Below are 18,775 nucleotides of genomic sequence, written 5' to 3' on the forward strand. Positions count from 1 at the left end.
CTACAAAAATCCATAACTCCACGTTGAATGTCCGCGCCTAGCTCCTCTCCAACTCAACCGATTTAAGTGTTCGAAAACCCAAAAGAAAGAAGGTGTTTCAGCGAGTGTTCTTGAACCAAAACGAACTCTGTAGCTATATTAGAACCTGAGATATAGATCTTTGAATGTAGAAAAATTGCCAAAACCCTACAAAAATCCATAACTCCACATTGAATGTCCGCGCTTAGCTCCTCTCCAACTCCACCGATTTAAGTGTTCGAAAACCCAAAAGAAAGAAGTTGTTTCAGCGAGTGTTCTTAAACCAAAACGAACTCTGTAGCTATATTAGAACCTGAGTTATTGAGGATAGAACGTGTGTATGTGAAAAACTCCCATAAGTAATTTACAGGGGGAAATCGCATTTGAGTATAACTTGAGATTGGTGAAAATTAGATGAAATCCGATGGTTGATGACTGATCTGTGCATCAATACCTTTCATTGAAAAAAAACATTAAGCAAAATCGGTTGGGTAGAACGCCTGAACGGACTCTGAACGGAAATCATCAATTTTTTTAATATACTTATAAGATGAAAATAAATTTCACACTACACCTCCATTACTTTCGTATGTACTGTGCCACTAGTCACATATTTTTAATAGTCTACTTCGCTTATGTAATATTTTGAGTCCGAATATATATATATATATATATATATATATATAAGAAATTTTATTTGCAGAAAGCTCACATGAAAATCAACTTCAAATTCCACGTAAGGATGAACTTAGTGACAAATTACTTTTAGCAATTACGGCTTTTTAAATGCTTAAATTCCGCTAACTTGTATGTAGTCCAGCTATCTAATAATCATACATTTGCAATATTTCATATGATTGTTACATTTTCACCCGTTTATCAGAGTGTTATTTTTATATTTTGGAATTTCATTGATGAATGAAACTTGAATAGTGGATCTATAACGTTCTCCAATTCTACATTACAATGACAATAATCCTGACGCAGATTTGAATGCCGATCCTGTACAATTTATAATTCTGTTCCCAACAGTTACAATGACATAACTTCGATCAAATTTCTATTGTAGATATTCTTAAAATAGTTGATTTGAATAATTTATAATGTCAGTCAGGTTAAAGGAATATCGCAGAATTCAATTGAAAAATTACATTGTTCGTCAAATACATTCATCGACGGAAATGAGTAGCTAAAGACAATAGTTATCATTTATTAATCCCAATTAATGACAATTTAGGATAGACCAACAATAAATATGATTTAGTCACAAATATCATTCACTGTTATCAAAACTTGGCGATTGGAAACGAAGTTCTATTCAATTGGATCAACTTATTTGGATGTTTAGGTTACAAATCTATTAAACTCATCACTGTGTCTGTTAACAGTGTTCTTGATGGTAAGCATATCATTTTTATTTTCTATTTTAATCATTTTATATCTCTTTGTTTCAGCTTTTCATTTCCTCGGTGAAATTCCAAGGAGTAGGCAGATTTAGGACTTGGAATCAACCAGGAAAAAGAGATGATTCGTTGCGTGGAGTAGGCTGATTGAGACCACGCACGGAATCGGATCACTTCTTACCAATGAACGAATAACCTCTTCTCTTGATAATGGATCTAAAGTGGGAGTCGAAATGTTAAGAATTTTCAAAATTCCATCGCAGTTCAACCCGTGAACCTAGTCTTTAATTTATTTATATATATATATATATATATATATATATATATATATATATATACAGGGTGATTCATTAAGAATGTCCAATCTCTGAACTGTAGATTCTAGACCTCAAAATATGATGATTTAGGCAAATATTTCTAGCTTCCGAGATACGGGGTACAATGTTTAAATTTAAATTTAGATTTTCGCAATAATTTTTTATGTTTTCACAATTTCTCTTTGAAAATTGGCAATTTTACGTTGTTTGTCATGAGGAATCATAATTTGCACTCTAATTTAACATTGCTAATAGAGGGCGCTAGTTACACTTGTTTGTGTTAATTAAAACAAAGTAAACTTTTTTGGGCTAAGCTTACAACTAAAATAATAAAAAAAATATTGAAAAGCGTTAAATTCTACAAAAAAGTGAATCTTCTTTGATTCGTGTAACTCAATCGGCTATCGGGTTATTTGCTTCTAAAAAGTTGAATAAATTTTAATTTTTTCATAAAAAAATTTTATTATTCCTTAAATATGTAACAATAACAAGTTCAAGGTTAGCATCCGGTTTTTTCTATTTTAATACATTCAGGGGTGAAAAATAAGGCAAATTCATGTATAAATTATCCAGATATTAAATATTTTCTGTAAATTTTTAGACATGCAGGTGTAGTCTAAATTTTATTTTGACACGTTGACACAAGCACTAAGAAATAAAATAGTATTTTTCTTCATCTTGTCAAGGTCTGCAAAAAAAATCAAAACAAATTGTATTTACTAAGCCTATTCCAACTTTTAGTCGTTTCCGAGATATTTGAGATTTTAAATTATTATTGTATTTTTTAACAAGTTTCAATTTTTTATATATACTTTTAGTAGGCTTTGTAATAAATGACATTTAACTGTCATTAGAACATTTAGATGCACATAGTTTTTTTTGATAATTTTTAAGAAAGATTAATTTTGACGTTTCGACTGTTCTTTAAGTCTTTATCAAAATATGATATTGACACTGACAATTTGTTGATTTGTATTGATCTATAGATGACCTTCATCATGAATATCAAAATAAGACTAAACTCAACTTAGAACTTTGTTCTAATAAGAAAAATTAATTTTGGTCTCTACATTTCAAATATCAAACTCACCCTAACATCTTTTTAATTCGCCTTTAAGAAACAAATTTGACACCATCTGTCGTTAAAATACAGAAACCTTCATGGCTGAGGTAGATAAATATTAAAGTGAATAAAATAAATATATTCTTTATTTAAGAGTATTGAGAGAAATTTCTAAAACGAAGTAGATTTTTGTTAGATTGTTTAAATAATTATAAAATGAACTTGACCTTATGACCAGAGAAAAAGTGTCATGTCATAATCGTATCAGAGTTTGCAATTATTAATATTGTCAGACATGACATAGTGTTTAAATGTTTGTCTTAAAATGAAGTTCCAGAGTAAGGAAACAAATGCTAAATTAGATATTATAAAGAAGCACATTGCAAGTTTTCCTGATTTTCCAGAGAAAGGAATTTTATTTTGGTATGTACACTATGATTTATAATCATAATTTAAGGTTAAGTGAAGTCAACAATAGCGCACCACGTGCTCCACTTTTTCTAAAATCTCACTAATAATCATTAATTTGTTATATACCAGCTTAACAAAGTATAATAAAAACGATTATTTTTGACTATATACCTGTATATTGTATCAATATAGATTTTTCAGGTAATTGTTTTTGGTTTGGATTTGGTTTTTTAATTGTTCTCATTATGCAATTTATATGTGTATTGTTTTAATGACTCATTTCATTCATTTTGAAGGATATTCATTATTTGTTGAACAGTTCTAAGCTTTTCACTCAAGCGAAGTTAGTTTCATTGCTTTATCTGTTAATCCTATAATTATGCTATTTTTTGTGATATGGGATAGTAGGATTTATAATTTATATATCCTCTTGATCATGTTCATTTGTACATAATTTAGTTGTAATTTTAATATTTGTTTTAATTAGTGTTTATATGGTTGTTGTTTTCTTTTGGTATCTTCATCCAAATATCATTTTAAAGTAATTTGTGAAAATTGGGACTCTTCTAATAAATAATCAAATAAAACCAACTTAACAAACAAATACAATACCAATATACTACTATATCTATACTATTACTTGTACTAATCAATCGTCTGAAAAACTGAAACATATCTTATCTTAAACACAACACCAATGTATGCCATAACTATACTTCAACCATAAATTTGGAAATTAGAACCCTTTATTAAACTACAATTCCAAGCGTAACGTGTGCTTTCCATTCTTAGAAAAACTACGATATAGTATGAAACAATGAGATGACAAGTATAACTCATTTCATATAAAATATAAAATATATGGACTCAGTAATGAAAATGAAAGTTTATGTATATAAGATAATATTTGTTTAATTTAAGAGTAGATTACTAGATGTTAAAAATACCATTTCATATTTCATTACAGTCTATTTTGAAAGATGAGAGTAACAGTCCACCTTTATCACACTTGGGTAGAGTTGATATTGAAGATTCACTAAGTTAGGGTTATGAAATTAAACTGTTTAGTAGTTCGTGAATCTTCCCTGTATTTTAGTAGACTAACAGGAAAATGAAATATAACTCGGACCATATTTTAGATAAAATGTGTCATACTGCCTCTACCGCAATTTGGGGCCTTAAACATTCTGCAAATTACCTTTTTGCTAATAGCTTGGACATCAAATATGTGGATCAAAATTTCAAACTCACAACCGTTATTTTGAATGTTTTCCCTTGTATAATAGTTCTTAATATCAATGTGTTTAACCATTTTATGATTCATTGGATAATTTATTATGCTGATACATGCATTATTATTCTTGAATATTTGTCGAATGAGGTTTTACTAATTTTATACTATTTGTTAATGCTCTCAACCACTTTGCTTCTCACTTGGCTTTCAAAATAACCTAACGCAACTACTGATTGTTCTTTCTTGGTATTCCAGGAAACAGTGCAATAACTAAATGTTTTGAATAGGTATCCTGTTGTATCCATCAATTTCACAGCCTGTCCAATCAGAATCAGCATATTACAACTATTACATTGTCATAATGATCTTTTGTGTAAGTTAGATTTATGCATAGTACTTATCTTAAGATATCTTAACACTCTTTTTGGGTCTGTCTATAACTCTTCATTATAATTGTTTTTAAAATGGCTTAAATCCTAAAAGAACATTATTTTTTGGAAATACCATCATATAAAAAGTTTTATCAATTCTAAATGAGTGGTCTTTAATATAATACTTATTATGGTAGTTGTCAAAATTTCAGTTAAGCAAAAAGTAAGAGATCCAGTTAGAGTGTTTATTGATACTAAAATTAGTCTGTTTGATAATGTAGGTTTGTGAATTTTTGGTTTCTGTCTTCAGTTTTTTCGTCGAATTTGTTTTTTGTTTGAAACTTCTTTTATTAATTTCTCACAATTATGGATATATCTTCATTACCAATATCTTTGTCAGACTTTTTGGTTTTATATAACAGTTCTGTAAAAACAGAAGATTATTTAGGTTCATGAATATGGTTGATAAAAATGCTCGATGTCTTAGCTACATTTCTTTCTTGTTCATTTTTTATAAAAAAGGATATGTGAGCGTTTTCTTATTGGGAACGTGGCAATGAAACACCAAAGTGGCCTTACTATATTTTCCGAGCTTTTGAATACTTATGTCTTCATCGTCTGGGACTGAAATTATGGTCAAATACAATATAAGAAATATGTACGAATAACATTAATAAAATTTTACTTAATTATTGTAAGTAAAATAAACTGAATATTAAGGTTATCGATTAATAGATTAATAATTAATAATCAATAAATTTAATGTTTTTTAAAAGAATAAACGAAATTTAAAACGCCGCAATTCTTAACTAATTAATTCCCAGACAATGAATACATAAGTATTCGAAAGCTCGGATATATTATAGTTTAGTACATTTTGATGTCACAATCCCACTGCGAAAACTGTTTCATAATCTAGCTGGCAAAGACTTCGTTCCTATATATATATATATATATATATATATATATATATATATATATATATATATGTTCTTTAAATCTCTTCTGTTTTAAAATTAGGTTTATAAATAATTTTATCTTTAAAAAATTATTAAGAAAACCAATTTTAACAGAAGAGACCTAAAATCAAGAACATTTAGATGCATTAATGTGTCAAAAGGTCTAGGAAATAAAATATTTATATAATCTTAGTGTAATTTATATTGACTTAACCTATAAAATTTATTGTCATTTATATTGAAACCAATAAATATTCAGCTATATTCATAACGACCTAACCTATTAGAATTTCATATTAGCCATAAATTACATAAATTAAACATCATTCACTAAAACTTATCCTTATCTAACCTATAAAAATTCAACGTCATTCATAATCTAATCAATTAAAAATTAATAAAAATTCCCTTAGTAACCAGAATCAATATTTCTATCAACGTCACTTTGAATATTAGTGCAGTGGCAAACTGAAAAAAGTGGCGATTAAGGATAGAAGAATGAAAATTGGTATATTGGAGCCCCTGGAAATTCGCTATAGGAGGGACAGGGGGTCGATTTTTGAAATTCCACCCCCCGTGAAAAAGTAAGGTGGACAATTATGACGTTCTTAGTGTCAATTCTATATATTTTGACCCTCCTGAACATGAATATGTCATTACTTTCAAGATGCGACCTCGAGAAGTGCCGCAAATTTCAAATTGAAGATTTCCCCATTTTCCGATTTTTGTGAAAAATACGTCAAAATGGCGGTTGTTCTTCGATAGACCGAATACTGCAAGTTGCCTAGTTTCGAGGACAAAATGTGAGAAATTTTGAATCATTACAAATAGTAGATATGGTGACTAGAGACTCCGAACAATGAGCCTATTGGTTATTGATTATTTTACAACATTATTATCACCATTGAAAAATTCTTAGCCTTTTATAAAACCAAACAAAATATCATTGTCAAAATTTTTTATTACTCAACATATTCTCCTTTTAATTGGATACCGAACAAACAACGCTTATCATGAGGTTTAGGAGTTGCCCCCCCTCTTCTTCCGTCATTCCTTCTTCAAGTCAAGAAATGAACTCCCGCAACGTTTCGGGAGTTCAGTTTGGGGTGATAAAAATTTGAAGACTCATAATTTGTGCCATTATGGACGAAAATTGGTGAAATTTCTGAAATGTTGCGGGAGTTAATTCCTTATCAATGCCGTCAAGGATATTCTACAAATAGATGCGGTTGCGCTAAGAATAGTGTGAAGCTTTTAAACTTGAGAAGGACGTAGGGGTCAATTTTGTGGAATGGAGGGGAATAAATTTAAATAAACGTTCGTATCTCCTCGCCACTTAAAAAAAAATATAAGAAAAAATAGATAAAAATTCGAAAGAAAGGAGTTAAGTTCTTTTCAACTAGAAAAAATTCATTTTCCCGACGCCCGCGCCCTTGCAAAGTGGTCAAAGGGATTTCGCTTCAGTATAATACTACACCTCCAACAATGAATGATTGTTTTAAGAACAGGTTAATACGATGAAAATTTTGAAATCGATCCCAATACTGAAGATTCGTCCGATATGCTCTGAAAAAATCAAAAATTGTGGCTCCTTAAACGCTAAACAAAATGTAGTAAATAACGAATAGGCTCATTGTTCGAAGTCTCTTGTCACCATATCTACTATTTATAATGCTTCAAAATTTCTCACATTTTGTACAGAGAAGAAAATATTCACAAAAAGTATAAAAAACATGAAAAATCTTCGAAACTAGGCAACTTGCGAAAAATGGGGAAATTTTCAATATGAAATTTGGGGCACTTCTCGAGGTCGCATCTTGAAAGTAATGAGATATTCAAGTTCCGGAGGGTCAAAATATGTAAAATTGACACTAAGAACGTCATAATTGTTCACCTCACTTTTTCACGGGGGGGTGGAACCTCAAAAATCGGCCCCCTATGGCGAATTTCAAGGGGCTCAAGATCTCTAAAATTTTCTGTTTGCATCACTGCCCAACATACCAATTTCTGTACTTCTAGCATTAATTGCCACTTCTTTAAAATTCAATGTTCGCCACTGCACTACATTAAATTTTGAATCCTATGACTTGTATTGTAAGTAAAATTTTATTATTGTCATACATTTATACATATTTTCTTATTTCTTAGACCTTTTGATATATTAATGTATCTAAATGTTCTTGATTTTAGGTCTCTTGTTTCAAAATTAGTTTTTTTCGATAGTTTTTAAAAGAAAGATAAAAATTGACGTTTCGACTTTAGTCTTTATCAAAATATTTTAAAACGTCAATTTTTTATCAATTTTTCAAAAATTATTAAAAAAAACTAATTTTGAAACAGAAGAGACCTAAAATCAAGAACACGGAAGCCAACATCATTATTGCCTAACTTGATATCTTGTTTTCCTTTCACATGAGTTTTTTCCATATTTCTTAATTAAAATTTTTGTTTAATAAACAATTTTGGGTTACATAATAAAAATTATATATTATAACCATGTCCTTTAATTCACAATTCGCAAGTCTGAATTTGCTAGATATGCTTCGAATATTGTGAAATATTGTGAAATTACGGAATATTTTATACGCAGCGATTTAAAATATCGTTTATAGTATTTTCAAGATACGCGTAACTCTCGATTAGTTTTACGCAAATTTCAATTTGGCTTAAACAAGCGCAAATGCGTTAGTTGATTGTCGAATAGTAGTTTAATTTTTTTTTCTATATCTGAATTACATATTTTTCTTTCAATTTTAATTGTTTTATAGTACTATTGAGGTATGTTATAACTGAACCTGTGACCGATTTGATTTAGATCGGTTCTAAATTATAATTAAATCAGTCTGTGTAGTATTCGCCATCAGATGGGTCTTGACGTGTACAAGAATAAATAGTATGAATCGCGATAAATATGACATTCGTGTATTGTTAAGACATTATTGGAATAAAAAGTTCAAAGCAGTCGTAGCAGCAAGTAGAATATGTGAAAATGAAGTGCAAGATACATTCAATAAGCGAACAGCACAGGTTTGGATTAATCGTTTTAATAGCGGAGATTTGACGCACCACTCGCCGATTATCGGATTCCGTTGGACCTTCTGAAGATACCATTCATCGCCATTTAAAATCATTAAGTGAGATCTATAAAAATGGTCTTCAAATATAGGTGTGTAAATAGCTTCTTGGGCTACCGAAATAATTCGAGCGTAAAGTCTTATTGTGTATCTGGTGGAAGGTTTAGTGTACTTCCAAATCATTGATGATCGAACTATCAATGCCGAGGTATATATTAGACAGCTGATGGGAATACAGGAGGTTTGATCGAAGCAATATCCAGATTTCGTTAACCGAAACCGGGTTTTCTCATATGAAGATAATGCTAAACCAAATATTGCGAAGGTTACGCGGAATAAGATCAGATAACTTGGTGCTATTGAACACTCGTGGCCTCTAAACCAAAAAAATGCTTTTACCAAAGTATCAAAGAACTTACAGAACGTTGGGTTATACTGGGCTATTCTTCTTTTTATATGATTATTTAATAAACGAACTGAACATTGGAAATTAATATTATTTATGAGACACCCTCTATATTTTTATGCATCAATGAGGTCATTTCAGACCATTATTTTCGTAGTAGGGCTTTATAAGATCAAACTTTAGTTTGGATTTATAGTTCGTCTCTAAATTTAGTACTGTTGTGGAATTTTTGTTCATTTCTAATATTTCAAAATGGCCAGTAAACTTTCCAATTCGTTTTTGATTAGGGTTTTTTTATATATAAACGTTGCCACTTTCAAAAACATGTTCGTCAAATTCAATTTTTTCTTTTTGTCTTAAGGTTTTCTCCTTTGCTACTATGTAGTAATGAGATATGCAGTTATTTAGATCTTTAATATATTTGGTGAGTAATTCTTGTTCATTATACAATTTTTCTGGTATGTTTGTCCCAATATGAGTTCGTATGTTGACTTGCTTACCGAAATGTTATAAGTAATAATTGCGAGAAGTAAAATACTGAAGGGGTTTTGCTAATAGTCTATTTTAGAATGATCAGTCATGATTACGTTCTATAAAGTTCGACAGAAGAGAAGAATTCTTTTTCGGAAACTTCAATCAATTTCAGGTTTCCCTTCATCCGTTTGTTCACATGACCCTGCAATTTAAATAGTGGGTAAATTGGGTGGGATGAAGATTTGAAATTTTCTAGTTTTGGAAGTAAGGAATAAAAATCTAATGCGTGGTTAAGAGCATCGTCATTTTTATTAGATTTGCTGGATTTGATAATAATACTCTTCTAACTTGAGACTCCGTCGTGCAAGACGACAACCAGCGCTTTTTCTTAATAATAACCCAGTTAATGGATGGCCAACAGAGTGAATTTTCGTTCATATAAATAAAATCTAAAGTGATTCACTGCCCGGACAATAGGGAAATGCATGTAATTCAAATTCAATTGATTATTGTTTCCAATATTATTATAAAATTATTATTTGTCGTGACGTCAAATGACATATCTTGGATTAATTGAGGTCCAAACACGGTATTGGTTGTGTTTGTAATAAAAATCTTCTGTATTTTTGTGTTCCTTAAGCGTTTTCAGATTTTTATTATTCTTCTGACATTTTGGCATTCATGATGACTGCTTATTTTGTATCTCTTCAAGATTTTACATTGACTAATGTTAAAGGGGTAAAAGCATTAAAATGATCTTTGCAACAATACAAATATTTCATTCTTGTTTTCTCATATCTCTGAACTCTATCGGGTTTCCTTCTAATAGAGTTTTCGCATTCAGATACAATACCTATAGATAGATTTAAAGTTTTTCCATGACTTATCGATATTATAACCTATAAAGTAAATGTCACACTTGAGGTAAACAAATAATTGACGTCATTCAAGCCCGCGAAAATTAGCGGCGTTCAGAACAAGCCAAATTTAACCTATACTTTAAATAATCGACGTTTCGACGAAATATATATATTTTTTTCATTGAGTTTTAGCTATCTAATGAGTGACTTAAAAATATAGAAAAAGTACATGCATATTACCTATTGCCAAAAACTCTCTATCGTACAGAATTTTGTTTCGGCTTCATAGGCTTCAGGTAAATATTTTCCTATAGGGAAAGGAAAGGTTCTTCAAAGTTGGGATATATTAAAATCGGAATAGTAGTTAATGAATCTTCGAATTCTTGAACTGGAACACCTTTTTGTAGAAATTTTGTAGTAGCCAGTCCCAAAAAGGATTTGATTTCTTCTTTAATCGTGTTGTGAGGAAACATTCGATTCTGGATGAACCAATAAATCGCCTAACATAGTTTATGTTTGAATTGTGACAAGAAGTACATTCGTGAGTCCAAAAGGTCATTCGCCAATCGGATAACTTCTCTCAAAAGTGAAAATTATTTCCTATTAGATGTTCTTCAGCACAGCATCACGTGTTGAATGAAGGTCATTCTATGAATTATGAATATGTCAAAGTTTTGACAACTGAGAACAATTAAAAAGAATTCTATTTTTAAAAACAACATATATTGCTCAAAACGATCAATGTATTAATGAAAAAAACTTAGTTGTATAACCTTAGTGTAATCTATGCACATCTTCTCGATTTTGAGAAAACAAATTCTATAAAAGAAATCAACGCCATGAGTAACGAACTAACCTCACCTAACCTATAAAATTCACCTTCGCTCATAACGCCCTAACCTATTCTAACCTCAAAAAATTCAATGTCATTCATAATTTAACCAATAAAAATTCACACAAATTTGTTTGATATTTATGTCTCGAGATATTTGAATGTTGATTTTTGGAATATATGAATTTGATAATTTTGTTAAATAATTATTAGAGTCAACACGCCACAATCCTCAACTAATGTAATTTCTGGTATTGCTATACTTTTTTATATTGTACTTTGTATTGAAAAATAGTCCAGAAGACTGGAAATTTAAGAATTCATATACTTGTAGAGAAAAAATACTATTACAGAAATTATGAATAGTGTAAAAGAAAGGGACTAGGATAAAAGCAAAAAGCACAACTGAACAAGTGATTTAGAGTGGCGTCAACTTAAAGATGATCTAAGAAATTAAAATAGTAGCCACCAAAGAAAATAAGACAGATATTTTAAAAGTCTCAGCTTCTGCAAATGTTCTCAGTAGGACGAAATTATAGAAGAAATTATCACTAATACAAATCATTTCAATCCCAGACGAAAACGAAAATTTCACGGGGAAACGCATAATTTAAATTTTGTCGTGAGCCACATTTTATTGATATCAAAACTGATATTGAAGTTTTAATATTAATACAATTGCCTTTTTTGCTGTAATACTTATAAATTCTTTAATTTTAAGTGAAATAGTAACGATTACTTTTTTCAACCATCCATTTTTCTGTATGTTTTGTAACTCAATAAAATTGTTCTCAGAAATTTCAATAACTTTTTTTCTATCCTAATTACTGTCAAGCGTTTGATTGGTATATGATCTTTGTCATTATTATCTTCGGGTTCCAATAAAATTGTTTCTGTACTTATTCTAATAATAAGCATTTTTATTATTAATAATTACTAAATGGAATATTTGCAATTGATCCAAAAAACCCCAACAAGCTGAATAACTACCTATCAACTAACAATAACCCACTCGTGAGTAGTAAAATATATGGAAGAAATGTTTTGATTCCTCCCATCAGAAAGTAAAATACATGCAGAAAATACTACTTTTTGTTGGTTTTCATCATATATCTAGTGGTTGGATATCTTGATTGAAAATGTTTTAAAGTGGACTGTATACAATGTGAGAAGCACAATAAAACTATTTGTTTCGATTTTCACTTTATTGTACAAAATGCTTTGTGAGCCTGAACAAAAAGCGCTGTTGGCCCCGTGGCTCCTTGATGATTGATGTCTGTCTTCTTCTGCGCAAGCCCGGTTACTCTCGGTAGGCGCATGTGCCAAGTTCAGTAGCGCACTCAACATAATTTAAATATATACATTAAATGGTTAAACATCTAGAATTATAATACATAGATAAATAAAATGGATTCATTATGGACATATTTGTTCAATATTACATTCAGTTTTTATGTCATAAAACGAAAAGATTATCATAAATAATCAGCTCAGTGCTACACTACATACTACTACATCTTATCTGTCATTAATAATTTTCAGGGACATTTTTTCTGTTCTACAAAAACCTAAAATATTTAAAATATTAAAGGAAGTACTCATAGAAGCTGTAAAGAATATTCATCCGCCTCCAGATTGTGTAGTAAGTCTTGATTCCAGAGGATTTTTATTTGGTCCCTTAATATCACTGGAGTTCGATTTCCCTTTTGTGCCTATTAGAAAAAAGGGAAAACTCCCTGGCGAAGTTGTTACCAGTACATATAGTAAAGAATATGGAGAAGTGAGTCTTACATAATTTTTCAAGTCATAATTTTATTCGTTAACAGTATTTTCTTGTTCAAGAACTGCAATGAACGCCTAGAAGTAGTCGAAGATTGTAGGTTATCTTGGCGAGTCGTTTGGCTTTACAGCCACTCTGCACCTATACCTTGAAGATATTTTTATATAAATATATGAATCTACTATAGTAGATTAAATCATAAATAGTTAAGATATAAACAGCGCCTTTTTTTTACATATTGGTTGGCGACAGTAATTTCGACTTTGTGGTTTAAAATAAAAAAAAAAAAACAAAAATATGAAAAAATAGTTTTCAATTGATTATATATTTTTGCTCAATAACCTTTTGCCATCTTTCTTTCAGCTACATAATTTCGCGCTCATAAAATTTCTAGTCCTTATCAGCAAAAAACTGAACCAGGTGCGATTGAAGGTCATCCTCATTTGTGAAAGTTTGACCATTTAAAGAATTCTGCAAACTCCGAAATAAATGGTTATCAGATGGTGCCAAATCAGGGCTGTACGCGGGATCACTTTCCAGCCTAGTTCCATTAGTTTCCCACGAGTTGCCAAAGATGTATGAGGTCTTGCATTTGACAATTCTGACTGTTTTTTTTTTTTCGATTGCTGCATTCAGTTTCATTAATTGTTGACATTAAACAATAAAATTGATCGTTTGGTTCCTTGAAAGCAGGATTTTTTTATTGTTTTTCGGCCTTCGATGTGGTTTGTGTTGGTTAATCATGTTCACTCCATTATCGTTTCCAAACTGTACTATTTTCATCACCATCAAAAGTGATGATTCGCAAATGTTGATTCTTTGTGTGAAATGAATTTATTTCAATTCGTGAGGTACCCAAATATCAAGCTTATTAACTAGCCTAAGACATTTTAAGTATTTTTCAATTGTTGTGTGCGGTACATGTAGCCTCTTTGCAACCTTTCGAACAGTTGTATGACGATCTTCTTCATTTATGACTTTGATTTGGTCATCATCAACTTCAGTAGGCCGACAAGAACGTTGCTTATATTGCTTATGTTAAGCAATCATCACCATAAACTTCACATATTTCTTTGTGAGCCGTAGCAGGTTTATTTCCTTTACTAAAATAAAAATGTAATATATGCCTAAGATGTTTGTTTCTGCAGTTTATTTAAAATTAACCCACAGCTAATAGCTTTAATCAAAATCACGCACTACTTGATTTTAGGTCTCTTCTGTTAAAAAATTAGTTTTCTTATAATTTTTGAATGACAGATAAAAATTTGACATTTCGAAACGAACATTATTTGAGAGGTCTTTTAAATACCCGTCCAACTATATTTTATTGTTTGAGTAGTTGATGTATGTATTTGTCTAGAAAATCAATAAATGTTTATTATGACAATAAATTATATTAATCATTAAATAAAATGAAAGCTGAATTAAGTTCTAAAATCGTTTACCTTCAAATAAAATACGATGAGAAAGACGTGACGTAAATTCGGAAGCTTCTTTATAACTTTGAATTATTTGTGTAACCTCAATATGTATCCTTTCTTTGAGTCCATTGTTGTTTTTTGATCTATTCAGAAAAGTTTATGCAGAAGTTTTTCCTGATTTTGTATAGTAGTCCATCGTGCCAGGCCTTGTCGAATGCCTGGGCGATATCTAAAATGGCAGCCGATCAGTATCCTTTATCTTCAAAAGATTGGTACACTTATTTTGTGACTCGATGTACTTATTTTATATTGCTCTCTAAATCCAAATTGGTGGTTAAATATTAGACTGCTAGCTTTTAGAATCGGTTCTATTTTCTCAATCAGTAGTTTTTCAAGAAGTTTTGTCATAAGCAATGCAAGCAATTTGAGCTACCTTCCACAAAATTGGAGAATAACCCTTCCTTAATACCGTATTGTACAATTATGTTGAAAACTTTATCCCCTTATTTGATAGTTCCTTCAGGATATTGGCAATAATTAGGTCTTATCCGGGAGATTTTTTGGGATTCTAATACCAAATCGAATTTTTGACCTGGTTTACGGTATCGAGGGGAGGCTCTAGTGGATACGGAGATTCCAGAAAATCGTTTATTTCGGTCTCTAAATTGAAGTTGTTGTCTATGGGGTTGGAACTGAGGACTTGTTCTAAGTGTTTTGCAAACCCGTTGGCTTTATCTTGGCTGTTTTTTGTCCACTGATCTCCAGGAATGCGGATAGGAGGATTTGTTAGTTGGGGTCTATTTAGTTTTTTCGTTGTTTTCCATAAGTCGTAATCATTTGCTTCTGTTGCGGTTAAATTCCTAAGGTAGTTCTATATTTCATCATTTTTATTATTGATGAGTAGGGTTTTCCTTAATTTCCGTTTGTCCATAATTTTTTGTTTAATTATCCTCTAGAGAGTTTGCAAAGTGTAGTGATTTAACAGGCCCATAATACCTTTAGATCCGATTGTTGCGCTGTTACAAGATGGTCGGGGGCAAAATGAAACTGCAAGAATTGTTGGTGCTAGTCTTTGTGGTGGTGTGCAAAGGGTGTGCCAGCGCTTTCTGGAGATTGACCTGATCACTAGAAGACCAGGGTCTGGGCGAAAAAGAGTTATCATTCAACGAGATGACCGTTTTTTGGTGTCCACAAGTTTGCGCAATAAGACAGCTACTGCGGTTTCGCTGCGAAATCAGTTGGAAGAAGTGAGAAATGTCAAAGTTAGTGAATGGACCGTTAGAACAAGACTTCATGCTGCTGGACTGTCATGCAGAAGAATGGCTACAGGTCCCCTGTTGCAACGCCAGCATCGGATTGCAAGATTGACATTTGCCAGAGATCACGTTCGTTGGAATGATGATGATTGGAGCTGGGTATTGTTCTCAGATGAGTCGCGTTTTTGTCTCACTGGGTCAGTGGAGAAGACTTAGGGCAAGATATGCTGAAGTTTGCATTGCCGAGCGTCTTCCATTTGGCGGTGGGTCAGTTATGGTTTGAGCGGGAATCACTGCAATAGCTCGTACAGAGTTGGTCTTCATAGAAAATGGCTCTCTAACCTCTCACAGGTATATTACGGAGGTGCTAGAAGACCATGTTATGCCTTTCATGGTAACTATGGGCGAACGTGGCATTTTTATGCATAGAAAATGTCTGGGACGAGTTGGGACGACTGATCCGCAAACACACACCAGTACCAAGGACTGCCCAGGAGCTGAGAAGATTGCTGTTGTAAGAATGGGATAACATCGACCAGAATGTGATCCGAAACGTAATTCATAGTATTCCGCGCGACTTCAAGCAGTCATCAATGCAAGAGGAGAGAATACACGTTATTAGTGTCAAGTTTTTTTATTTTGTTCGTTCCATATCTTCCCTGACAACAAAATTTTGAATTTCGCCCAAAATGTTAATTTGTTGCTTTTTCAGAATAAATCATTAAATCGAAGAAAAAAAAATGCATTTTTCCTTAGTACCGAATGTCACATTCAGCTTTCAAAGCCACATGCAATGATGTAGATAGAATTTCAAAAAACATGAAAATTTTAAGGTGACCTTCAATTTTTTGCTCGCCATTATATATATATATATATATATATATATATTGAAATGATCAGAAATCTAAAAGCAAGTAGGTACATAATGAAAATTTATAATTTATTGAGATTAGTTTTACTAAAGATAATAATTAAACTAAAGGCAGAAAATCGATAAAAAAAATAAAAGAAATTGAATTGATATTTGTAAGTTAATTAATTATAGTTATTTTATATATAAGGAATTATTTATTAAAAATGATATATTCTAAAAGGATTGCATATGTACAAATCATAATTTGTATCATAGAATAATGTTATTAATTATAAATTAATATAAAACTTAGTGGAAGATTGATTTTTTTTAAAAAAATATATGAAACTGTTGCCAAAATGACCCATAATAGTGAAAATTCATAAACTATTAATGAAATAAAAGTTTATTTAAAAACATAAATATAAGAACTGACAAGTGTTTGAAAAGTGAAGGACATTGTGAGGAAACAAGAGCAAAAGTCTAGTCAGTCATATTGTATGGTTCCTAAGGAAAAAAAAATAAATAAATAAAGGGAGGATCAGTGATTGGAAAAAGAGTATCAGCAGAAAAGAGAATGGGGAGTGCAAAGTTATAAGAAATAGAAGTTAAATTTGAATCAAAATACAAAATAATTGCGAATTATAAAGATGAATGAAAGATAAATATCTGGACTGAAGAAAATCCAATGAGTTGAAGATTTGTTACTGACAATTCACAGAAGTAAATGCAAGTTTTAGATCTGATATTGCAAGATATTATCATCTCAGGTCAGTTCCTTCACGTATTATTGGCCAATAATAATAATAGTAACAATATAAAATAATTAAAAAAAAAGGAATATTACCTATACTTACGTTGACAATGGATAAAATTCCTTATTTGTGAGGTTAAGATTCCTTTTCCGTAGAAATAATATGAATTGTGTAGTATAATTAAATTTTGTTCAATGTATCATATGTAATCCTTCCACAGAAATAGAACTTCTTGATTATATCATATAAAATTGACATAATTTTTTAGTATTTTCCTTATATTGTACATCTAAATAATAGAATATTCATCTGAGTAGATTTATAACAGAGAACTGTGTAGAATTATTAAATTAGAGGAACGGCTAACTTCAGGTTAGACTCATAGGCGTACTCAACTACATTTTATTAAACTTTATTTGAATTAAAAATAATAAAATTAACTTTTAACATAAAACTTTTATTGATTTGTTAAAAGGAAAAACATCCATAAGTTATTTATTTATGCCAGAACTCAAAGAGAGAATGAGTTTCATGCCCGGCAAATAACGTGCTAGCGACAACAATAGAAAATAAAAACAATAATAGAGGTAGAAATAAATAATTACAATATATATATATATATATATATATATATATATATATATATATATATATATATATATATATATATTTGTCAAAAATCACTTTGTTAGCTACTTTGTATTTTTATTACAGGATGCTCTAGAATTACAAGTAGGGAGTATAAAACAAGGTCAAAGAGTGTTGCTGGTAGATGATCTCTTGGCAACTGGTGGAACTTTAAGTTGCGCTACAGAATTGATAGATAAGATCGGAGGTGAAGTAGTGGCATGCCTTGTAATTATTGAATTACCAAAACTGAATGGTCGGAAATTGATAAATGGCAACATTTTGTCACTTATTGAATTTTAATATGTTGATGTGTAGGAAGTGATAAAATACATTCCATTTGTATTTAATATTTTATTTGTAAAATCCGAATAAAAAAGTGTATATTTTTTCATATATTAAGTTTTACTTAAATTCCTTTTAATATAACAGACATTTATGAAAATATAGAATTTTGTACTTGAATTTCATTTGATGAGTGACTTACAAAGACTTCAGGAAATTTCTTCAATGTACTTGAATTTTTAATCTCAACAATAGAACTATCAAAGAAATTAAGATACTAACTAATAGCCTTAAAACAATTTTCTTAGTATTAAATATCAATGATATTTATGATGTCAATATGGAGAGAATTTAATATTATTTTTTCATATACATT

At 30.5% G+C, this 18,775-nt stretch overlaps 1 protein-coding gene and 1 long non-coding RNA gene across 2 annotated transcripts; one reads left to right on the top strand and one right to left on the bottom strand.

Moving 5' to 3' along the window:
• Positions 1-1,189: 1,189 nt before the first annotated feature.
• On the top strand, positions 1,190-18,510 carry LOC130902278 (adenine phosphoribosyltransferase). The gene is made up of 4 exons (XM_057814271.1): positions 1,190-1,417; positions 1,473-3,224; positions 12,965-13,202; positions 18,202-18,510. Exons 2-4 carry the CDS (start codon positions 3,127-3,129, stop codon positions 18,415-18,417), a joined length of 552 nt encoding a protein of 183 aa, XP_057670254.1. The 5' UTR covers positions 1,190-1,417; positions 1,473-3,126; the 3' UTR covers positions 18,418-18,510.
• Positions 12,964-17,851, bottom strand: LOC130902283 (uncharacterized). The gene is made up of 2 exons (XR_009060377.1): positions 17,590-17,851; positions 12,964-14,852 (listed from the first exon to the last, which is right to left on the bottom strand). It is a non-coding gene; the product is annotated as an uncharacterized LOC130902283 (long non-coding RNA).
• Positions 18,511-18,775: the final 265 nt, after the last annotated feature.

Source organism: Diorhabda carinulata, chromosome X (assembly GCF_026250575.1).
Source record: "Diorhabda carinulata isolate Delta chromosome X, icDioCari1.1, whole genome shotgun sequence".
NCBI classification, from domain to species: Eukaryota; Metazoa; Arthropoda; class Insecta; order Coleoptera; family Chrysomelidae; genus Diorhabda; species Diorhabda carinulata.